The sequence below is a fragment of the Oncorhynchus clarkii genome, chromosome 2, assembly GCF_045791955.1.
Source record: "Oncorhynchus clarkii lewisi isolate Uvic-CL-2024 chromosome 2, UVic_Ocla_1.0, whole genome shotgun sequence".
Classification (NCBI taxonomy): Eukaryota; Metazoa; Chordata; class Actinopteri; order Salmoniformes; family Salmonidae; genus Oncorhynchus; species Oncorhynchus clarkii.
In genome coordinates, this window is record NC_092148.1 from 62,200,243 (window position 1) to 62,224,336 (window position 24,094).

General features: G+C 42.6%; 2 protein-coding genes, 1 long non-coding RNA gene and 1 pseudogene across 3 annotated transcripts; 3 read left to right on the plus strand and 1 right to left on the minus strand.

The window, feature by feature from the left end:
• Nucleotides 1-1,860: 1,860 nt before the first annotated feature.
• On the minus strand, nucleotides 1,861-3,074 carry LOC139381930 (metallothionein B). Its single transcript, XM_071125804.1, has 3 exons — nucleotides 2,884-3,074; nucleotides 2,710-2,775; nucleotides 1,861-2,071 (listed from the first exon to the last, which is right to left on the minus strand). Exons 1-3 carry the CDS (start codon nucleotides 2,906-2,908, stop codon nucleotides 1,980-1,982), a joined length of 183 nt encoding a protein of 60 aa, XP_070981905.1. The 5' UTR covers nucleotides 2,909-3,074; the 3' UTR covers nucleotides 1,861-1,979.
• Nucleotides 3,075-4,277: 1,203 nt separating this feature from the next.
• Nucleotides 4,278-19,695, plus strand: LOC139381935 (BBSome complex member BBS2-like; annotated as a pseudogene).
• Nucleotides 19,696-20,147: 452 nt separating this feature from the next.
• On the plus strand, nucleotides 20,148-21,228 carry LOC139381952 (uncharacterized). The gene is made up of 3 exons (XR_011628602.1): nucleotides 20,148-20,331; nucleotides 20,867-20,924; nucleotides 21,125-21,228. It is a non-coding gene; the product is annotated as an uncharacterized lncRNA (long non-coding RNA).
• Nucleotides 21,229-21,231: 3 nt separating this feature from the next.
• On the plus strand, nucleotides 21,232-24,083 carry LOC139381943 (UDP-GlcNAc:betaGal beta-1,3-N-acetylglucosaminyltransferase 9-like). Its single transcript, XM_071125826.1, has one exon. It carries the CDS (start codon nucleotides 21,442-21,444, stop codon nucleotides 22,804-22,806), a length of 1,365 nt encoding a protein of 454 aa, XP_070981927.1. The 5' UTR covers nucleotides 21,232-21,441; the 3' UTR covers nucleotides 22,807-24,083.
• The last annotated feature ends 11 nt before the right edge of the window (nucleotides 24,084-24,094 follow it).

A 24,094-nucleotide genomic window follows, 5' to 3' on the forward strand; every position in this document is an offset into this window, starting at 1 on the left:
TGCGCTTTTTACTTGTGGGCAGCTCTCTGCCGCCACCTGCTGCGCCGGAGTGTAATGGAGGTGGTAGATCGAGAAGTCGCGCAACCTTGTGCCTATACCGTCATCATGAAGGAGTGGGATCTCAGCCTCCAACCCAACCCCCCTTTTGGTTGAGTCTGCCTCATCCTCATTAGGGATGGAGACAAAATTATCATGTATTGCAATTGTCATTTTTCAATCCCTTCATGTGCTGGCATAACCGACTTGCCTAGTTCAATAAAGGTTAAATAAATGAATACAATATGCCTTTTTTTATAAAGTGTGACAGGCCTGCTATGCCTAATTGGTAACTAAACACCCAAAAAGTAAACACTCCTCAACCTAATGCTGGCATAACCGACTTGCCTAGTTCAATAAAGGTTAAATAAATGAATACAATATGCCTTTTTTTATAAAGTGTGACAGGCCTGCTATGCCTAATTGGTAACTAAACACCCAAAAAGTAAACACTCCTCAACCTAATCTACTATTAATCACTCATCTCAAAGCAGTGTTGACATGCAGGTTGAACTGTGTTAGAACAGTTTATTCACGTGTCACTCCGTTACAATGCGTGCGCATCATTTTCATGATGTTGGCCAACCCATCTATACATAAACAAAAAAGTAGTGGAAAAAGGACAATTAGGCACTTAAACTTATGACAGACCTGTGTGTAGTATTTAGATTTGCATTGAAGATTAGATACCAGCAGGTAGCAGACACTTGGTCAAAGACAGGTAATAAGATCTTAGATTTGCAGGAACCACTGAGTCAGGACTGTGTGACCTTCACATTGTCCCCACAATTACTCTGCAACAGCCTACTTGAGGGCCATACTTTGGTCCCCAACAGCAATTGGTTCCCATGTGTCTCCCATCTAAATACTTACAAGCCTATTCTAGCCTTCATTGTTAGGGAGACACAGTATAGCATATTGTGGATACGTTTACTCAGGCCATTTAACATTAAAGAAAAGAAAAGGGTTGTCTGAGGTGGCTGTCCATCCTGGTCTCAGACATAACTACAGGACACAAATTGGTATGATATGTAACTTAACCTAAGAGGGTAACCAGAATCACAGACAACTAGCATTTTAACTTGATAGCATGTTAGCTAACCCCTTCCCAAACCTAACTAGCTAAATATTAACCACAAACTGCTTGGAGTAACTCTGGATTGTAACTTGTCATGGTCAAAACAGTGAGACAATAGTAGCTAAGATAGCGAGAAGTCTGTCCATAAAGCACTGCTCTACCTGATCACTAACAAGGCAGGTCCTACTGGCCCTAGTTGTCACAGCTGGACAACTGTTCAGTCGTGTGCCACACAATTACAATTTGCTCAGAACAGGGCGGCATGTCAATCGTTCATGGGTCAAAGTGAGAGGTTGACAAGCTGAATGCTCCGAGCTCTGTATAAACTACCAGCACACAGCTCGGACACCCACGCACACCACAAGACATGCTAAAAGGTCCTCAATCCCAAAGACTATGGGAGGTCAGATTGCAAAGTAATAATTCACCTTATGGCACAGCAGGTAATGTGAAGACATGCTAGCACACACTGTTTAGTGCTAAATATTTTGTACGTGTTACGCCATTTACGGTTTTCTTTGATGTAAGAGCCTTAGTGTTTGGACCCCAAGAACAGCTAATGGGGGATCTGTTAAGAATTCTATTTCGTATTTAGACAAATTGCCAGTACAAAAAGTAAATGGAAACTGATGGTTAACTAAGCGAAATGCCCACTTTTAATTTGGGAGGGAATCAAACATGTAGACACCAGAAGGTTACTAAACATTGTTGTTACCCACCCCCAGTAACCCAAATGAAAGTCAAACTTGAAGTTTAATGGAATTTATTTTCTTAACTTTAACAGACAAAGTACTAAGTCTAGGCTCAAGATGGTACAACCAATTTCGTAGGGAATAACTGCATTGTCACAGTAATGCACCAGGCCTCACTGACAACAGCTGGTATCGCAGGTCTTGCCCTTGCACACACAGCCTGAAGCACATTTACTGCAGTCGGAAGGACAGCAGGGGCAGCAACCTGATGGGACAAAAACAATTGATTAGTGATGACCAATGACAAGACTATTACACAACCTATTAATAAGGCTCTAGGATGACTTGTCAACTCGTCTCCCCAGTTGTGGTCAACTTAATTAAAGCCTTCAGAGTCCTCTTGAAGAGCCTAATTAGGCTACCAGGTGTTCATAACTAAGTGGGAAGATGGTATTGACCAGTTGGTCAATATCATCTTTGAACCATGCTTTGAACTCATTGAGAGAAACAGTTTCCAATGGCCAACAGTGTCAACCATCATGCTGGTAAACATGTGTTAAATTACATTGCTTTTCATAAAAGTTGTGCAGTTGAATTTCTGCCGAAATTGCAGTTATCAAATCATTTCCTTAGGTGAAGCCAGCATGAGAGAGAAGTCGGCGCTCAGGACATAAGACGAGTTTCCCCCACTAGTAATTACCAGTTGGGGGCGTTTAAGTGGATTTCTCTCCAGCTGTATGTGGTAAATTACCTTCCCACTTGATTATCACATAGGGTGCCCAGCCCGTCCTCCATTTAACGTGCCACCAGTCACCATTGAGAAGAGATTGGGTAAATACCTACACGGGCAATCTGAAGTGGTATTTAGAATGCAAAACCCCAATTTTTTAAAAAAAAACGTACTTTTCTTACAACTGGTGCATGCGCAGTTTGAGCACTTGCAGGATCCACCGCAGTTGCAAGAGCCAGCTACAAATAGACAGTTGCGTTAATAGATAATCAAAATGACAGGTAGTTGGTTTTCGAATAAATAGGCCTACATTCTGATTATATTAATCAATATACATGAAAACTTACTTTTAGAGCATTCACAAGGATCCATTTTTCAGTTTTTGATCGCGCTTCTTTAGTCAAATGAAGTATTTCAGTTTAATTTCACTGTTGAGTTGTAAGCTTTAAATTTTTCTTTGGCGAAGCACCGTTTTTATAGCGTCAGGGACAGACGGGTGCCGTGTGCAAAACAGTCTCGCGTTCAGACGATCAGGGTTTGCACCCGGGTTATTTCATTATACTGCGCGAAAATAATCAAGGAAGAGTTTCCTATTGTTTCCAAATTCCATAGTCTGTTACATAAACCTGATTACCACGTTGATCATCGATTAATTAAGGCTACACCTATATTTATTTAACTATACAAACATTTATTTGGATCTTTTTTGTTTTTAGGAATGCCTTCAATAACCCCCAGGGTCTGGAGTGTTGTAATCAATCAAGCCATTATATTGTTATTTTACAGGCACGATCTAATTGTAATGTTCAAATTCATGATGATTTAAATAGTTATATACTATAATCTAATCTGGACATAGGCCTATAGATTAGAATGTGAAAAGTTAATATAATTATATTACTTGTAGGGAAGAATTTGAAAAGGCCTAGTGTTTATGGAAATATATATTAAAACGACGATTTACAAATCACTACATTGTTGACTGGTTTTCGGTTGGACAGTCATCGTTACCGTGCACAGTGCACACGGTACGCAAATTATTAAACGTTCTGTTGTCACTTTTTCGGGAGTGGTGTTGTCATTGGTGCTGTGTTGAGAGCTTCCAGTCCCGTGCTTCCTTTATCTGCACACGAGCTGTGCTTATGAGCAACAGTCGAATGTGAATGAATCACTTTGCGCATGTCGACTGAGTGTTAGTATTTTTCTAGAATATTTTGCCTGAGTAAATGAGCTGTGTCATACCACAAACATTGTGCTACGTAATAAGAATAGTCACCGCCAGCAGCCAGACCTACAATTAATTACAAATGACAGTTAAGAAAACAAAAACAATGATGCATTCAGAACTATTCTACATGCCTTTCATAAATACTTTCATATTTCATCATATATATAAAACAAATTTACCCTAATAAGAATCATGATCAATACAGAAATATTTTCTAAACTCCATACAAATGAGTTATGAAAATAAAAACAATGATGCATTCAGAACTATTCTACATGCCTTTCATAAATACTTTCATCTTTCATCATGTATATATATAAAACATATTTACCCTAATAAGAATCATGATCAATACAGAAATATATTCTAAACTCCATGAACGATGATGACTTCAAAGCACTTATTTGGTACTGTGGAATAATGTGTTCGCGACAAAGTAACTTGAGCAGCTTTGAGTGACAAGTGAAGTCATTTGCAATATATATATTTTAATAACTGCCTTTGCATGGTTATAGCTAGCTAGCTAACCTAGAAACATTGACAGTTAAAGATCGAGGACTTCGGTAAGATATCGTCTCGCTTTATCAAATGGGCTAACTATATGAAATGCTTTGTATGTTCTGTCGGCATATTTTATGTCTTGTTGCATATGGAAATGGGGGAATAAATATACCTAGCTATAGTAAGTAGTGAACGTTGTTATCTGTGATGAGTTACAATCGCTGACTGTCTTGTGGATGTGTTCATTTGGGAAAGATAATTACTGAAATGTTGCACTCTATTATTAACAATATTTTAATTAGTCATAGCTATGCCATCTATCTAGGTATCTGTTTATCTTTGTTGGCTATTTTGGAAGACTAGGAGGAGCCAATGCAATGAACATGGAACGCCGGGACACCCAGCGGGCGCCTGGAGTAAGCCGTTTCAAAATCAAATGTTATTTGTCACATGTGCGGAGTACAACAGATGTAGTAGACCTTACCGTGAAATGTTGATTTACAAGCCCTTAACCAACAATTCAGTTCAAGAAATATAGTTAAGAAAATATTTACGAAAATAAACTAAAGTAAAAAATAAAAAGTAACACAATAACAATAAAGTGGCTATGTACAATTCAGTTCAAGAAATATAGTTAAGAAAATATTTACGAAATAAACTAAAGTAAAAAATAAAAAGTAACACAATAACAATAAAGAGGCTATGTACAATTCAGTTCAAGAAATATAGTTAAGAAAATATTTACGAAATAAACTAAAGTAAAAAATAAAAAGTAACACAATAACAATAAAGAGGCTATGTAGGGGGTACTAGTACCTAGTCAATGTGCAGGGGTACAGGTTAGTCGATGTAATTTGTACATGTAGGTAGGGGTAAAGTGACTATGCATAGATAGTCAACAGTGAGTAGCAGCAGTGTAAAAACAATTATGAGGGTAGTTTGCAAGTGGATGCAACATGCATGTGTAACGGATGTGAAACGGCTAGCTAGTTAGCGGTGGTGCGCGCTAAATAGCGTTTCAATCGGTGACGTCACCGGGTATGGGCGATGGGACGATCTAAAGTTATACTGTTATACATGCATCTCCAGCAGTGATGATTAGATTTCATACTCATCTCGGAACAAGCATCCAGTAGAACAAACTCACAATATGTACTGTGATTGGTTATTTTCGTTTTAGTATTGTGCCTTCGCAAATAATTCAGACCCCTTGACTTTTTCACATTTTATTAGGTTACAGCCTTATTCTAAAATAGATTCAATTGTTTTTTCATCCTCAATCTACACACAATACCTCATAATGACAAAGCAAAAACAGGTTTTTGAAAGTTTAGCTAATTTATACAAATTTAAAAACAGAAATATCACATTTACATTAATATTCAAACCCTTTACTCAGTACATTGTTGAAGCACCTTTGGCAGCGATTGCAGCCTTGAGTCTTCTTGGGTATGACGCTACAAGCTTGGCACACCTGTATTTGGGGAGTTTCTCCCATTCTTCTCTGCAGATCCTCTCAAGGTCTGTCAGGTTGGATGGGGAGTGTTGCTGCACAGCTATTTTTAGGTCTCTCCAGAGATGTCCGATCGGGTTTAAGTCCGGGTTCTGGCAGGGCCACTCAAGGACATTCAGAGACTTGTCCTGAAGTTGTCTTGGCTGTGTGCTTAGGGTCGTTGTCCTGAGGTCCTGAGCACTCTGGAGCAGGTTTTCATCAAGGATCTCTCTGTACTTTGCTCTGTTCATCTTTGCCTCAATCCTGACTGGTCTCCCAGTTCCTGTCGCTGAAAACATCCCCACGGCGTGATGCTACCACCACCATGCTTCACCATAGGGATGGTGCCAGGTTCCCTCCAGACGCGATGCTTGGCATTCAGGCCAAAGAGTTCAATCTTGGTTTCATCAGACAAGATCATCTTGTTTCTCATGGTCTGAGGGTGTTTAGGTGCCTTTTGGCAAACTCCAAGTGGGCTGTCATGTGCTTTTTTACTGAGGAGTGGCTTCCATCTAGCCACTCTAGCACAAAGGTCTGATTGGTGGAGTGCTGCAGAGAGGGTTGTCTTTCTGGAAGTTTCTGCCATCTCCACAGAGGAACTCTGGAGCTCTGTCAGAGTGACCATCAGGTTCTTGGTCGCCTCCCTGACCAAGGCACTTCTCCCACGATTGCTCAGTTTGGCCGGGCGGTCAGCTCTAAGAAGAGTCTTGGTGGTTCCAAACTTCTTCCATTTAAGAATGATTTTTGGTACCCTTCTCCAGATCTGTGCCTCGACACAATCCTGTCTCGGAGCTCTACTGACAATTCCTTCACCCTCATGGCTTGGTTTTTTGTTCTGACATGCACTGTCAACTGTGAGACCTTATATAGACAGGTGTGTGCCTTTCCAAATCATGTCATATCAATTGAATTTACAACAGGTGGACTCCAATCAAGTTGTGGAAACATCTCAGGAATATCAATGGAAACAGGATGCACCTGAGCTCATTTTTGATTCTCATTGCTAAGGGTCTGAATACTTATCTAAATTAGGTATTTCAGTTGTTTTTTTAAATATATTTTCGTTATCGGCTATTGTGTGTAGATGGCTGAGGATTAAAAAAAAATCTATTCTAGAATAAGGCTGTAACATAACAAAATTTGGAAAAAGTCAAGGGGCCTGAATACTTTCCGAAGGCACTCACCCTCAAGATGAACCATAAAATAAACCCTTGCATGGTTACAATGGGCAAGTTTAAAGGGATCCACCAATGCCTCACTGCAGTCACACAATCAGGGAATGTATGGCCTCGCCCAGTTGCCTTTGGTAGTTTCCATTTACATATATGCATGAAGCTTGATGCATCGTAATATAGCACTCCAGCTCAAGTAATTCAATCTTCTCTCTTCTATCAGGTGTTCATCCATAACCCTCACATGCGTGGCCAGTGGCAGGCAGCCTACCGTCTGAGCCAGAGTGCCCAGGACTCCGACATCTCTTTGCTCAACATCAACCAGGCATTGAGCTGCTTGACAGCTGGTACTCGACAACCCAACACCACTGGAGACACGCTCCTCGTGGGCACCCAGACAAACCTGGCCTATGATGTACACGAAATTGCTGACATCTTCAACAGAGAGGTGAGCCAAGAACTGGACAGGAAGCAATGATACAGCATAATCATGCTTCTGTTGTAGTAGTAATACATAATAATACAGTTTTGCAAATAATGATGCTATTTCCTTTCCTCTAGGTGACAGATGGGGACAATGCCATCGCTTTAGGGAAATTGGCGAACATTGAGTCCCCCCTCACCATCATCAGAGGAAACTGTGCCTTACAAGGATTTGACTGTGAGGGGAACGACCAGTTCTGGACAGTATGGATTGTGTTCCTCTTTATCATATGAACTGTTGTCTAACATTGAAATAGGAATAGTTTTACCACAATTGAGGAAATTATATGTTTGTTTGTTTGTCTGGGTTCCTTTTCAGGACACGGGGGATAATGTCCGGTCATTGGTTCTCTGTGTTTTTACTGGCAATTGAAAAAATGAGGTGACATTTTATTTAGCAGAAGTTTTATCCAAAGATGAAAGCAAGTACTTTGCAATGTACAGCTAGACCACTTTAAATGTTGTTATTACATAAATATACGAGATCCTAAAATGGGTAATATACTGTGTATATTTTATTTTGTCTGGTCTTTGCAGCTTCTTGTCAGATCAGAGGACTTTGACATTAGGGTATACAGATGCACAATTGAGTGCATCCTGTCGGGCTGTATGATCGCCTGGTACAGCAACTGCACCACCCACAACCGCAAAGCTTTCCAGTGGGTAGTGTGGTATGCCCAACGCATTACCGGGGGTAAACTTCCTGCCCTCCTGGACACCTACAGCACCCGATGCCATAGGAAGGCCAAAAAGATCATCAAGGACATCAACCACCCGAGCCACTGCCTGTTCACCCCGCATTTATCCAGAAGGCGAGGTCAGTACAGGTGCATCAAAGCTGGGACTGAGAGACTAAAAAACATCTATCTCAAGGCCATCAGACTGCTAAACAGCAGATTAGGAATCACTGGCCACTTTTAGAAATGGATCAGTAGCCACTGTAATAAAGTTCTGTATCTAGCATTACTCATCTCATATGTATAAACTGCACTCCACACTGTTCTACAGTATCTTAGTCACTTTTAAATTGTGTTAAAATATTGCATCATCCATTTCATATGTACATACTGTATTGTATTCTATACTACACCCCTGACTGTTAAACAGCCAGCATATCAGAGGCTGCTGCCTATAGACATAGATTAGGAATCACAGGCCACTTTAATGAAATGAAACACTAGCCCTTTAATAATGTTAGATATTACTTGTTAGATATTACTCCACTGTCGGAGCTAGAAGCACAAGCATTTCTCTACACCCGCAATAACTATCTGCTAAACACGTGTGACCAATAAATTAGATTTTGATTAAAGAAGATGAACTTGTGAAAATGAGGTATAGCTCATATTACATACCCAGACTTGTGTTTCTGCAGCTATTTGATGTTTTAAAACTTTAAAAAATCTTGCTGTGTATAGTACAGAAAATGTCAGCAAAGAGAGGATGTGTGCTGATTGTTCTCTCTTTGTATCTTTCAGAAGGTTACCTCCCTCTGTCATAAGCATGGCAGCAGGTTTGCTTATGCACTTGCCAATGGAACAGTGGGAGTTTATGACCACACTGCCCACTACTGGATAATCAAGGTACTGCATGTTTTGAATGGGTGGAATATTAGTTTTCCTTCTTAATGCATCCCTGTCACTTTACACAAAATTTATTGAATTTGAACCAGCATTATGTTTAAAGATGTGCCAATAACTGTCCCTCTTTCCCTCTGCAGTCTAAGAACCATGCAATGAGCATCCATGTATCTGACCTTAATGCTGACGGTGTTGTAGAACTCATCAAGGGCTGGTCCAATGGAAAGGTAAACCACCTTGATGTGTCAGTCAACAATCAATTTAGGGCAATTGAGAAGACCTATTTGTTAAAATGAGTACAGAACCAATCAAAGAGAGTCTTCAAAGTCCTCTAATCCTTCACTTTGTCACATTGTCTAGGACTGGTTGACACTTGGCACCAGCCTTTCCTCCAAGTGTAAGGAATGTTGTAAGGCCCCTTGAAGAAGTCATCTTTGAAGTCATCTTCAAAGACAGCTTCTCGTCCTCTGTGGCTGGAGTGGTGGAGAGCGACTATCGCATGGATGGACAGATCCAGCTCATCTGTACCTCTGTGGAGGGAGAAGGTAAAGACATGAGTAACACTACTACTACTTCGAATAGGCCTAGTTTATTTGTGTGTATTCTCTCAGAATTTGTCTTTGACATCCAATGTGTTGTATGCTTGTTGTCAGTGCGTGGCTACCTGCCTGCCAGTAAGGAGATGAAGGGGAACCTGATGGACTCCAGTGTGGAGCAGGATCTGATCCGAGAGCTGAGCCAACTCAGGCAGAACCTGCTACTGGAACTATGCAACTATAAGGAGAATGCCAAGGTTTCTAAGAACTAGGGCTGACCCCATTTAGTCCACTGGTCATAGGCTGTTGGTCGACCGAGATTTTGTTAGTCGAGCTGTGGCAAATATATTTTTAAAATGTATGGCACATGAGACACCTGTCTGATTCACGCCTTTCTGGGCAGACTAATCCATTGCGGTAATTACGGTAATTTCTGTTGTCATTGTAGGAGTGGAAATGTTGTCTGCAGAGCGCCCAACGTAGGCTACACTTGTGAGAAAAAGGTTTGGGTTTATTTAATTACATTTATGAGTTGTCAATGTATTAATTTTCTTGTTTGGAGCGCTCCTGTTAATCCTGAGTAAAGACACAAGCCAGATTACACATAGAAGTAGGCCTAGGATACCTGGCCTGCGCGCAAATGTAGGCCTATGTGCCCATTTGGGGATCTGATACTATTTATGATAGTCTTAACTCACCATTACTGTGGAGCTTCTCAAAGTCACTTTTTTTCCGCCTCAAACAGCAAGTAAATTAAGTGTGTTTTTTACATCCATTGAGAAGGACAATCGTTCCTCAACGTATCCTATTAGAAACATCTTTCCAGCTCTCTCCCTTTCCATAACTACTCAGCATGAAAGGGGGAAAAATGTCATGCTCTAATCCAGTGAAAACATCATTAAATATGCCTAACTGATTAATTCTTATCCATTACGCAAATAGCCTACAGCCGTGTCTGTCCGGAGCTCACTGGAGCAGGAAACTCTGAGAGCCCAGAATATTTTATACAATGCTGCAAGTTTGCTCACCTCATGCTGGATCAAGTTAATAGTTGACACAATGTGTCAAGTTCCTTGCAGACAGGCCATGCGTAGCCAATGTGATTCATAGGATATTTATTTTTATCAGGATATCTTCTACCTCCGGGCTGCAATGTTTTTATTTGTTGGCTTTATGTGGGCTACTTCTACATATTGGCAATAGAAGTTACTTTTAGATTTGTATCATTTTCATAGAATTTTGATTAACCACATGATATTGATTTACTATAAACGAAATGAAACTGTTCTGGTTAGGCGATATTGATCTCTGGCTCCCTCTTTAGTCATTTTATGTCTTCATTTTTAATTGCATTGCTTTAAGCATCAGACAGGCTCAGTAGTCTATATAGTATAGTATATACTATAGTTAGTATATATATAGTTTTATTCAAACATAGGGTGTGTCTATATATACAGTGGGGCAAAAAAGTATTTAGTCAGCCACCAATTGTGCAAGTTCTCCCACTTAAAAAGACGAGAGAGGCCTGTAATTTTCATCATAGGTACACTTCAACTATGACAGACAAAATGACAGACAAAATCCAGAAAATCACATTGTAGGATTTTTTTATGAATTTATTTGCAAATTATGGTGGAAAATAAGTATTTGGTCACCTACAAACAAGCAAGATTTCTGGCTCTCACAGACCTGTAACTTCTTATTTAAGAGGCTCCTCTGTCCTCCACTGGTTACCTGTATTAATGGCACCTGTTTGAACTTGTTATCAGTATAAAAGACACCTGTCCACAACCTCAAACAGTCCCACTCCAACTCCACTATGACCAAGACCAAAGAGCTGTCAAAGGACACCAGAAACAAAATTGTAGACCTGCACCAGGCTGGGAAGACTGAATCTGCAATAGGTAAGCAGCTTGGTTTGAAGAAATCCACTGTGGGAGCAATTATTAGGATATGGAAGACATACAAGACCACTGATAATCTCCCTCGATCTGGGGCTCCACGCAAGATTTCACCCCGTGGTGTCAAAATTATCACTAGAACTGTGAGCAAAAATCCCAGAACCACACGGGGGGACCTAGTGAATGACCTGCAGAGAGCTGGGACCAAAGTAACAAAGCCTACCATCAGTAACACACTACGCCGCCAGGGACTCAAATCCTGCAGTGCCAGACGTGTCCCCCTGCTTAAGCCAGTACATGTCCAGGCCCGTCTGAAGTTTGCTAGAGAGCATTTGGATGATCCAGAAGAAGATTGGGAGAATGTCATATGGTCAGATGAAACCAAAATATAACTTTTTGGTAAAAACTCAACTCGTCGTGTTAGGAGGACAAAGAATGCTGAGTTGCATCCAAAGAACAGCATACCTACTGTGAAGCATGGGAGTGGAAACATCATGCTTTGGGGCTGTTTTTCTGCAAAGGGACCAGGACGACTGATCCGTGTAAAGGAAAGAATGAATGGGGCCAAGTATCGTGAGATTTTGAGTGAAAACGTCATTCCATCAGCAAGGGCATTGAAGATGAAACGTGGCTGGGTCTTTCAGCATGACAATGATCCCAAACACACCGCCCGGGCAACGAAGGAGTGGCTTTGTAAGAAGCATTTCAAGGTCCTGGAGTGGCCTAGCCAGTCTCCAGATCTCAACCCCATAGAAAATCTTTGGAGGGAGTTGAAAGTCTGTGTTGTCTAGCAACAGCCCCAAAACATCACTGTCTTGAGGAGATCTGCATGGAGGAATGGGCCAAAATACCAGCAACAGTGTGTGAAAACCTTGTGAAGACTTACAGAAAACGTTTGACCTCTGTCATTGCCAACAAAGGGTATATAACAAAGTATTGAGATAAACTTTTGTTATTGACCAAATACTTATTTTCCACCATAATTTGCAAATAAATTCATAAAAAATCCTACAATGTGATTTTCTGGATTTTTTTTCTCATTTTGTCTGTCATAGTTGAAGTGTACCTATGATGAAAATTACAGGCCTCTCATCTTTTTAAGTGGGAGAACTTGCACAATTGGTGGCTGACTAAATACTTTTTTGCCCCACTGTATTTTAACATTTCGACCAATCGATTGGTCGAAAGAACAGACGACTCTCCGTCGACCAACATTTTCTTTAGTTGGGGCCAGCCCTACTAAGAACAGACACTGACAAACACTTTCACACAATCAACTATGAGGATAAAGCTACAACCAAACACACGTTGACATTTATATATACACACTGAAACTCTCTGAAGTAACTAATATTAGAGGAAAATGCTAAAGCCCACATGTACAATCAAACACCCACACCTCAGACAAACATTCCCTGACCTATCAGTTACTCTGAGGAGAACATGGATCCTCCCACTCTATGTACAAACATACACATGCATAGTGTTTGTACCTTAGTGTAAAGGACTGTGTGTCTTGTGTAGCAGGCTGTCCCAGGGACTTCAGAAGGTGATACCCAGATGGGGGTGATACCAGCCAATACCCAGCTCTAGACTGCCCTCTGTCAGAGCTGCCACGGAGTCCCAGAGGGCACACAGAGCTCAGCATCTCCACGCCCAATGGTAAACACCATCACCCCAAACAGATACCCTCCCTACTAACCACCAACACATTCATGCACTGTCATCAAAACACAGTAAGCAGCTCACTTACACAGTCCTAAAACCACAGAGAAACTCACCATGCTGACCAAACTTCAGCCTGTCCCACATTGAACCCAATCACTCTCTCCACTCACCATCCTATAATCCAGAATGTGCAGCCTCATGTGGCTTCCTGTGGTAACTGAGTGGGCTGTGTACTGTCCCCTTGGATTTTCCCCTACAGAGACCATCATTAGAGCCGTGCTGATTTTCGCTGAGGGAATTTTCGATAGTGAAAGTCATGTGGTACACCCCAGTGCCCAGAATTGGTCTGGTTGTATCCGTGTTCCCATCATTCCTCCTTGTGGATTTACACATCAAAGCTTTTGTTTGCGGCAAGAGCAGGTACACATATTTTAATTATGAAAGAGACAGCTGAGTCCTTTGCTTAGATGTGTTAGTGAAGTGATTTGCCAGTGAAATTCACACTTTTAAACAACCAATCATTGATTTTGACAATCGATTACTTTCCGACTTTGTAAGTTTAGCAGTACTTTAGCTCTGTCTAATGACAACAATAAATCATTTTGTAATTTGAATGTGCTTATTCTTTCTCTTCCCTTTCCTCCAGCGTTCAGTTCCACGTCTTTAAGAATATGCGTCAGCTGCCTGGCTTCTCCATGTGTGATCTTAATGTTGATCCTGAGGTATCTCAACCTACTGGGAAAGTCACCTTCGCCAGGCCACAGAGAGTAAGCACATTCATTCTTTGTATTTCACTCTCTGTTACTCTAACTTACACACACACTTCCATGTGCTGTCACGCTCCTCTACAGACTCTTCCAAGCCCCTCTGGCATTCTGCTTCATAGTAATGTTAACTGTTATTACAGAAAATCTGTATTCTCGTCTTTAGGTCGTCATGTGGCTGAACCAGATCATCCTTCTACCGGAGGGCATTGATACCCCAGTTGTGACGTTCAACTTTCTGCGCCATGGGCAGAGGTATGTCTACATGTGTTAACACACATCTTCGTGCACAGGAGATCTGTAGTATATCAAAATGGCCCCTTCAGTGGTTCTTTGCTTTCCAATCAGATCACACTAATCGCAGACGACATAGACCTACAGGCAGAGGCAGACTTCCCCACGTACTTTGGGAAGCTGCGGACCACCATGACTGAGGTGAACAAACCTGTTCCCACACTACCCACCTCAACCTTCACACCAATGGCATTTATCTCGTTAACAACCTCACAACATCTTTGTTATCGCATTATTTTTGTGTAGTGGGCCTAACATTTCTATGTTCTCTTTCAGTCGACTCGGTTCGACGTCTCACTATGGGACACACCCTCTTTTACGGGCCATTGGTTGAAGTCTTATTCAATCAAACCTAACAGGCCAATCAGAGCTTTGTGGGTGTATGCCGCTCGTGTCTATATAAAACCCTGCACTGCTCTGGTTTCCTATTTCTTTGCATCGTCACAAGTTTATTTGGGTACTATCTCACTAAGCAGTGTTCTTCAAAAAACTAGCTCTCAACTTAACTTTTCTTTCCTGGTGGGTTACCACCCCACCATGGAGCATTGGGTGGCTTATTTTCTATTTTCAGGAATTCTGAAATCTTAAGCTTAACTTTACAGAGTGAAGATACCTTAGTTAGCTTGTTAGCAGAACTTTTTGTCATTGGCTAGCTACAGTACATCTGTTGCATGGCCTTGTTAGCTAGCTAGCTCCACTGCTTTAGCATCCCGCTAATTGCAGGTTCCCACAAATTTAAGCTACTTATACATGGGGTCTCTACTCTTTGTCGGATTCCACAGTTCGGAGCTAGCTAGCTGAACCTTTGAATGTCTTGGCTGTGTAGTGTGCTAACGGTTCCACTGGTGTTTTAGCTAGAATACTTTGGGCTAATCCCCCATTCGGTTTGTTTGGCTAGCACGAGCGGTGCTGTTTCTTCAGTGTGTTACACTACCATTGAAGCACCATCCCTTTTTATCTTCCCCTGTGAATGATAGCCCAGCCGTTCGTTCTACCTCGAGTTATTTGGTTTACACACCGAGTCGGCACTTGGTATCTCATGCGACGGCTCGGTTAGCTGGCTATCATCACTCAGGTGAAGATTGCGGGCATTACAATTGCGGGCATCTGTCCGGGACAGATTCCCATCCACTCTGTAATACTTGCCTAGGCGTCGAACACGCCATGGAGGCTCTCGTCAACCCCACTAGTTGTGTGCATTGCGCTCAGATAGGCTCCGGTGGCCTACGACTTAGAGCCAAGTACAGTGCCTTGCGAAAGTATTCGGCCCCCTTGAACTTTGCGACCTTTTGCCACATTTCAGGCTTCAAACATAAAGATATAAAACTGTATTTTTTTTGTGAAGAATCAACAACAAGTGGGACACAATCATGAAGTGGAACGACATTTATTGGATATTTCAAACTTTTTTAACAAATCAAAACCTGAAAAATTGGGCGTGCAAAATTATTCAGCCCCTTTACTTTCAGTGCAGCAAACTCTCTCCAGAAGTTCAGTGAGGATCTCTGAATGATCCAATGTTGACCTAAATGACTAATGATGATAAATACAATCCACCTGTGTGTAATCAAGTCTCCGTATAAATGCACCTGCACTGTGATAGTCTCAGAGGTCCGTTAAAAGCGCAGAGAGCATCATGAAGAACAAGGAACACACCAGGCAGGTCCGAGATACTGTTGTGAATAAGTTTAAAGCCGGATTTGGATACAAAAAGATTTCCCAAGCTTTAAACATCCCAAGGAGCACTGTGCAAGCGATAATATTGAAATGGAAGGAGTATCAGACCACTGTAAATCTACCAAGACCTGGCCGTCCCTCTAAACTTTCAGCTCATACAAGGAGAAGACTGATCAGAGATGCAGCCAAGAGGCCCATGATCACTCTGGATGAACTGCAGAGATCTACAGCTGAGGTGGGAGACTCTGTCCATAGGACAACAATCAGTCGTATATTGCACAAATCTGGCCTTTTGGAAGAGTGGCAAGAAGAAAGCCATTTCTTAAAGATATCAATAAAAAGTGTTGTTTAAAGTTTGCCACAAGCCACCTGGGAGACACACCAAACATGTGGAAGAAGGTGCTCTGGTCAGATGAAACCAAAATTGAACATTTTGGCAACAATGCAAAACGTTATGTTTGGCGTAAAAGCAACACAGCTCATCACCCTGAACACACCATCCCCACTGTCAAACATGGTGATGGCAGCATCATGGTTTGGGCCTGCTTTTCTTCAGCAGGGACAGGGAAGATGGTTAAAATTGATGGGAAGATGGATGGAGCCAAATACAGGACCATTCTGGAAGAAAACCTGATGGAGTCTGCAAAAGACCTGAGACTGGGACGGAGATTTGTCTTCCAACAAGACAATGATCCAAAACATAAAGCAAAATCTACAATGGAATGGTTCAAAAATAAACATATCCAGGTGTTAGAATGGCCAAGTCAAAGTCCAGACCTGAATCCAATCGAGAATCTGTGGAAAGAACTGAAAACTGCTGTTCACAAATGCTCTCCATCCAACCTCACTGAGCTCGAGCTGTTTTGCAAGGAGAAATGGGAAAAAATTTCAGTCTCTCGATGTGCAAAACTGATAGAGACATACCCCAAGCGACTTTACACGCCCAGTTTTTCAGTTTTTGATTTGTTAAAAAAGTTTGAAATATCCAATAAATGTCGTTCCACTTCATGATTGTGTCCCACTTGTTGTTGATTCTTCACAAAAAATACAGTTTTATATCTTTATGTTTGAAGCCTGAAATGTGGCAAAAGGTCGCAAAGTTCAAGGGGGGCGAATACTTTCGCAAGGCACTGTACATGGAAAGTATTGCCCAGGCCTCGTCCTTGCTCAAAGACGACTCTGTTGACAATGAAGTCCCTGAGGAGGGAGAAGCTACCGCCTCCGTCTGAGGCGGACCTTAATTCTGATGAATCTGGAAGTGAGGACGACAGTGTGTCTTTTGCCGCTTCAGGCAGCGGCCTCTCTAACCAGGACATGGATTACGCCCCTGAATAATTTCTCCCCTCTGCTCAGTTTGTGCTACCCAGCCAGACTGCAGAGGTAGGACAGGATTCAAGAACTGACCTCCCCTTCTTCGAGGCAATCAGATGCACTGCAACCAAACTTGATGTTAAGTATTCAACACCTCCCACACCTTCCAAGAAGACTAGGATGGATGGAATCTCTTAGAGTAATTCTACATCTGTCCAACAGCGTGTACCAGCCTTCCTAGACTGTCTGGCGTTGTTGGAGTCTTCCTGGGTGTGCCACTCAAGTCACCTTCTCCTGTGACTGGCTACCCCTACTTGGATATGCACAGCATGGAGTCGTCGGGATCGCTCAGCCCGCCTCCCGTGGAGCCATCCCTGGCTGAGCTCCTCTTCCTCTGCCCCCAAGCTCGCTCATCCCAATGACCGCTTCACCGCGTCCGTGCATGAGAGGATCTACCGATCTGCATCTCAGGTGGGGCACTCCGTGAACACTGCTGCCCTCCTCTCCATCTACATGACGGTACAGAGTGCGCAATCTCTGTCTGGTCTCCAAGCCACTTTCTTCATCATGGGATTTGGAAATGGTTCTGGATGAACTTACAGGCAATCACTTTGAATCCCTGGAGACAGTGGATCTTAAGACTCTGTCATATAAGACAGCCCAGTTGCTCGCCTTGGCTATGGCCAAGTGTGTTAGCGACCTTCATGTGCTCTCGGTTCTTCCTTCATGCACTCAGTTTCACCCTCGACTACTCCAAGGCTATGATACATCCTTACGCCACGTTCATTTCTAAGGTCATTCCCTTGACTTATAGTAGTCAAGCCAGTGACCTTTTTCCCTTCCACCCTCCGCTGTTCTCTTCTCCAAAGCAGCGGCGCCTTAAGTGCGTGCACTGCGCATCTACTGAACATGGACAGCACTAGGCCATTCCGGAGTTGTGACCAACTTTTTATTTGCTTTTCCACCGCTGATCAGGGTAGGGCTTTGTCCAAACAATGCCTCACCCATTGGGTAGTGGAGGCTATCGCCAAGGTGTACAGTTGTCTGGGATTGCAGTCTCCCCTGGGTGTGCGCACATTTCTCTTGAGGAATTGCCACGTCATGGGCACTGTATAGAGGCATCTCCGTCTTGGAGATTTGTGCGGCTAGTTAGGCTTCCTCTCACACCTTTGTGAGGTTCTATTGCGTGGACTTTACTGCGACCTCCCTGACGCACAGAGTCCTTGGACTGGAGCTGAGTAGGATGGATCCGGTACATTACCAAGTACCACAACAGGCTTCTCAGGAAAGGTACTATCGGCAATCGGGGAGCTTTGCAAGTGTCCCATAGTGAAATGTCCAACCGAGTCGACTGAAAGAAAACTTTGGGTTATGGTATGTAACCCCGGTTCTCTGAAGGAGATCTCACCAGATTGCCCCTCTTGCACGATTTGTGTAAGAGGTAGTTCTTAGAATGAGGAAACCAGAGCAGTGAAGGGTGTTATATAGACACACGGGGCATACACCCATAAAGCTCTGATTTGTCTGTTAGGCATGATTGGTTTCAACCAATGACCCACAAAAGAGGACGTGTCCCATAGTGAGATGTCTTCCTCATCTCCTTCAGAGAAACGGGGTTACATACCGTTACGCAAAGTTACCTATTGTTTGAACAGAACTATCACTTTGTCCACCAAATGCTGATGGAGGCCATTGCAGATCATTCTAATCACATCCGTAACATGCTGGAGGGACAAGTTAGTGAAGCCACAACATACCCTGATGAAGACAGCTTGGCTGTCGAAACGTTGGTATTAAAATTTTTGCATCTGAGCTCCTAGAGTGTGCGGCTCTCTTTTATTTTCAAGTGAAGCCACAACAACCACCATGATTTCTCTGCTTGGCTTTTCTTTTCATCCCTTCATCTTTTTGCATGCCAGGAGGAACATGAAGAAGCTCTACATTGAGCTCTATGACCTGAAGAGAGATCTGATCAATGAGTACAAGATCAGATCCAACAATCACAATGCTCTTAAGTCTGTCAACCAAGCCCATTCAGAGGACAGGGAGACTGAGAGGTGAGTAGGGGTTGACAGGGTGATCAGTAGGGGATAGCAATTGTAGAGGTTTGAATGTGTTTTGAAGGGTTCATGTCTTTCCTAACCTCTACTACTATTTGTCTCGCTCAGTGGGTAAGCCGAAGAATCAGGTTATCACAGCCTGCCGGGACGCTATCAAAAACAACAATGTCAATGCCCTGTTCAAGATCATGAGAGCAGGCACAGCCTCTTCCTGATGGTACCCCCTGTGCGAGAGGGGGGAGCCAGTTCGGGGGGAGCCAGGAGAGGAGGATTTATAAGTGTGAAGAAAGTCTAGTTCACTAGTGGCAAGGCCTGAAGAAAAGCACCCCAAGATGTCATATTGGTCAGCAGTGATGTTTTAGAAGAGTCCGTGGGTGGGAGTAACTGTCATGTTGTAAATGTGGTTTTCTAGCCAAATAAATCTATACTCCTTTAATGTTAAATGGGACCAGCATAGTGTGATACACATTTACATTTTGTAGGTTGTAAATAGACAGGGAACTTTGTGTGTGCAGAAAAGACTAAATGAAATGGTCTTTTAACTTAATATGTCTGTTTTTTGTTTTCATTGTAGAATTTTCATTCAAGTCTTGTTGGTTGAATGAATGTCTTCAATGTCTCGCAGGACAGATTGCTGTTAAGTGTATCCAGCTCCTAAATTGCAGCCATTTAAGACAGCTAGGGGCTAGAAGTGCATATGGTGCTGTATTGCAAGGACATCAATCACCACGATAAAAGTACAAAGTGTCTGACAAAAAAATAAGTCTGCTACGTCCGGATCATTATGCTCCCCCCTTTCCCCTTCCTTCATATTCTTGGAGAGTCCGCTTCCAGTTGCTGCGCTGGCATCTGGCGCACAGCTGGACCAGCGACTCCCACACGTGTCACGTGACCAGTGAAATGAATACCGTTCAAATGCTGTCTTGCCAATTTTGCACGTTTTTCAAAAAGTTAACTTTACCTTACTGAGCCTCCCTCCATACACCATGTATTTTTCTCTCTCCATTTTAAACTTCGTTTTTGTTGGACCCCAGCACTGTCAGAGACTGCAGTTTTCATACAGAAACCAGATGTTCCCGGGTTTGGCAGTTGCGCTATAAATTTCTTTGGTGACTTTCATATGTTGTGGTAAGTATGATGACTGATGCGTAGATATCATACTTTGTACACATATACTGATACAATACAAACGCTGTCATTCAATATAGGGCTCCCTGTATTATGCAAATATGCAACAGTCTGGCAATTCTATGTAAATCTAATGCGTCATGGTCGGTTTTTTTCTTTTTTTACATGCGACAAAAGCTTTCCTTTGAGTTAACGCATGCATGTCCGAAAAATGAGGCATTTTAAGATGCATTTTTGCCAATTATAAACTGCATGGTGAACCAATAAATAGTTACATTAGTGAAGGAGATTAAGATCGGGACATTGAGTTAGGAACACTATGTTCTAACGCACACAATAAATAATTTTATATTTAGAAATCTTATGTAGAGTTTACATAAGATCCGACACGCCCTCATAATAGCCGAATTGACCAGATTTTTCCTATAGGAGAGGGTGGCAATGAAAATCTTTTGGAACATTTTGGACTGGCTTAACATTTGCTTCTGAGGTGTCATTTGAACGCTAACTTGGAAACCGTGGTCAATTTCTGTAGACTACTGGGAGATGATCTGTTCTGTTCCTTTGAGGGGGCGTGTCTGCTACAGGAAAAGGTAGGAACATTCTTGCATTAGTTCTGGAAACTTGGGGAAATGAGTTTGAACTGCAGATAATTTATGAATAATAAAGTCAAAGTAAAATAAGAACAAAGTAACTGCAAATATAAAAGTAACAACAAAAAAACTTTTGTCAAATGTTGTTATTTTCCTTGTTTGTGTACAATGTAATTCTCGTGATTTATTTTCATATCTAGGATTACAGCCTGCTGAAGAGATGGAATGGAATGAATTTTGCGGACTAAAGGGAAAACCCCTCTGAGATACTGGAGTAGAAACATAAGGACTGCAGAGTGTTGGGTTACGGAGCATTATCCAGCAGGACCTCAGGGTCCCCCAGAAAACCTCTCGGGAATTGCTCTTGCATGGGTGATCACTATTGTGAACTCTTCACAGGATGCTGTATGGAGCTTTCTGATCTCAGAGATCCTGAGGAAGAGGAAAATACAAATTAATGGGAAAAGAGTTGTACATTAAATCAGCCTTTGAAGGGAAATAGGTTCAGTGGGACACAATGAGGAGAATTCACATAAAAGGAGATGTTCTGTGCACCCTAATCATGTTGGGGCTACTCTGTCTGCTGTTGTATGCCCACCAATGCTTCACTCCCACCTGGGACACTTGGCACTTAGAGCAGGGCTCTACAAGCTCCCGTGCTCTTCTAGGGGCTCTACCAGAGAGCCATGTGACTAAACTGGTCCCCTCTACGCACCCAGATAAGACAAAGTGCCAGTCTGAGCCTCAGTCACATCTGAAGTACAAACTTCAGTCTAAATCCAAACCTAAGACCAAGACCAAATCTAGATCCAAGTCAAAGAAAGATGAGGGGACAAAGAAGATTGCTCCAACAAAGGCTGCTCCTGTTTTACCCACACAACCACCTTTTGACTTTGAAGGTTACCTAAGAGATAAGGACAACCGGGACTTCAGACTGCTGATAGACCAGCCAGGGAAGTGCTCAGGTGAGCTCTACATGCTCATTACTATCAAGTCCGTAGCAGCAGACTTTGAAAGGAGGCAGGTAGTGCGGCACACCTGGGGAAGAGAGGGTGTTCTCCAGGATGGGCAGACAGTGAAGACTGTATTCCTCCTTGGGGTACCCAGGAACAAGACAGCCCTTCCTTTATGGGACCGGCTCCTTGCCTATGAGAGCCACACCTTTGGGGACATTCTCCTCTGGGACTTTGATGACACATTTTTCAACTTGACACTTAAAGAGACCCACTTCCTCCAGTGGGTAAATGGCAGCTGCTCCAATGTCCAGTTTATCTTCAAAGGTGATGCGGATGTCTACGTGAATATAGACAACATTTTGCAGATGCTGAAGGGTCAGAAGCCTGACAAGGACCTCTTTGTGGGTGACATCATCCACCACGCCCGCCCCATCCGCCGGCGCAGCAGCAAGTACTTTGTGCCTGAGTTTGTGTACGGCCAGACGATGTATCCATCATATGCAGGAGGGGGAGGCTTTGTGATGTCCGGTCACACCGCCAGGCGGCTGAGTGGAGCGTGTCAGCAGGTAGAATTATTCCCCATCGACGATGTGTTCTTAGGCATGTGCTTAAAGAGAATCGGAGTCAAACCGTCACGCCATGAAGGTTTCCGTACATTTGGAATTGTGCGCCCCTCTGCTGCTCCCCACCTCCAGGTGTTTGACCCTTGTTTCTACAGGGAGCTGATGGTGGTACACAGCCTGACAGTGCCACAGATCTGGCTCATGTGGAACCTGCTGCATGACCCCCAACTGAGCTGTCACAGTAACCTGGCCCCCACCCCATGGCCCTTTAAGTGGAGGGGCAAGGTACTCGGGACAACAGGACAGGACTCCGAGACTACAGTGGAACAGGACTATGATGTTACAGTGTTTGTAAAGCATTGAGGGCTTTGTGTTATGTCGATTAGAGGGACTACACTGTGAAAGAGCCATTGGGATATGGAAGCTGTGATTGAATGTTTGGTACAGTTATTTTTAGGTAACACAGTGGTTTTTGCTTAACAGTTTACAGCCATAGTAAATGTGCATTGTCTCTAGGAAACAGTATTTTTTTCTTATCTTTTTCTTGGAAAAATCCTGGATGTAAAACCAGTTGGTAAATTTACTGTGGTGGTAATGTTTTAAAAACACCCCAATTTAGGTACAGTATGACTTACTTTGTTTATTTTATTGCACAGAGCCTCAATAAGGTCAATATAGATTGAAACATGTGCCAGGTTGATTTTGTGCAGTAGAATATACAGTTTGGTGTTGTAAATTAAGTATCTTTGGGTGCGTTCGTAAATTCACTCTGGCTATCTACTCCGATTTCAGAGCACTCTTGTCTGAGTGTGTCAGAGCGCAGAATAATTGGTGAATTTACGAATACTCAACACCCGTTGAATATGGCCGGCGTCAGTAAACGTCGGCAAAAATGTAATTAGATTGTTTCCAGCAGCACAGTTACAGTCACCTACACTCTGGATAGTTCTGCTAGAGCGAGTAAAATGGTTAGAGTGAGGTGTTCTCTAATTTGTGTCTGAAAGTAGCTAGCAAGCTCTGAAGCGCCACGCTCTGAATTTACGAACGGACAATCTGACAAAGCTCTGAATTTACGAATCCAGATTGAATTTACGAACACACCCTTTGTGTGTGATTACACATCGGATGATACATGTAGGTAGACTTGAATCTGAAATCAAGGGAGACAAAGCTCAATGCATCAACTGTAGCTGTGGCAGGAAGTCCCCAATGGACCTCATTATATATATAATGAACAAAAATATAAATGCAACAATTTCAAAGAAATGTTGTCCCACTCCTCTTCAATGGCTGTGCGAAGTTGCTGGTATCTTTGCATTCAAATTGCCATTGATAAAATGCAATTGTGTTTGTTGTCTGTAGCTTATGCCTGCCCATATCATAACCCCATCGCCACCAGGGGGCACTCTGCTCACAATGTTGACATCAGCAAACCACTCACCAACACAACGCCATAAATGTGGTCTGCGATTGTAAGGCCGGTTGGACGTACTGCCAAATTCTCTAAAACGATGTTGGAGGCGGCTTATGATAGAGAAATTAACATTCAATTATCTGGCAACAGCTCTGGTGGACATTGCTGCAGTCAGCATGCCAATTGCACACTCCCTCAAAACTTGAGACATCTGTGGCATTGTGTTGTGTGGCAAAA

What these genes read in the sequence shown, in the direction of transcription:
- LOC139381930 (XM_071125804.1), bottom strand. Translation starts at nt 2,908, where the DNA reads ATGGATCCTTGTGAATGCTCTAAAA. An exon ending in TCCTTGTGAATGCTCTAAAA is followed by an intron (nt 2,776 to 2,883) that starts GTAAGTTTTCAT and finishes GTCTATTTGTAG; the next exon opens with CTGGCTCTTGCAACTGCGGT. An exon ending in ATGCACCAGTTGTAAGAAAA is followed by an intron (nt 2,072 to 2,709) that starts GTACGTTTTTTT and finishes TTGTCCCATCAG; the next exon opens with GTTGCTGCCCCTGCTGTCCT.
- LOC139381943 (XM_071125826.1), top strand. Translation starts at nt 21,442, where the DNA reads ATGAGGAGAATTCACATAAAAGGAGATGTTCTGTGCACCCTAATCATG.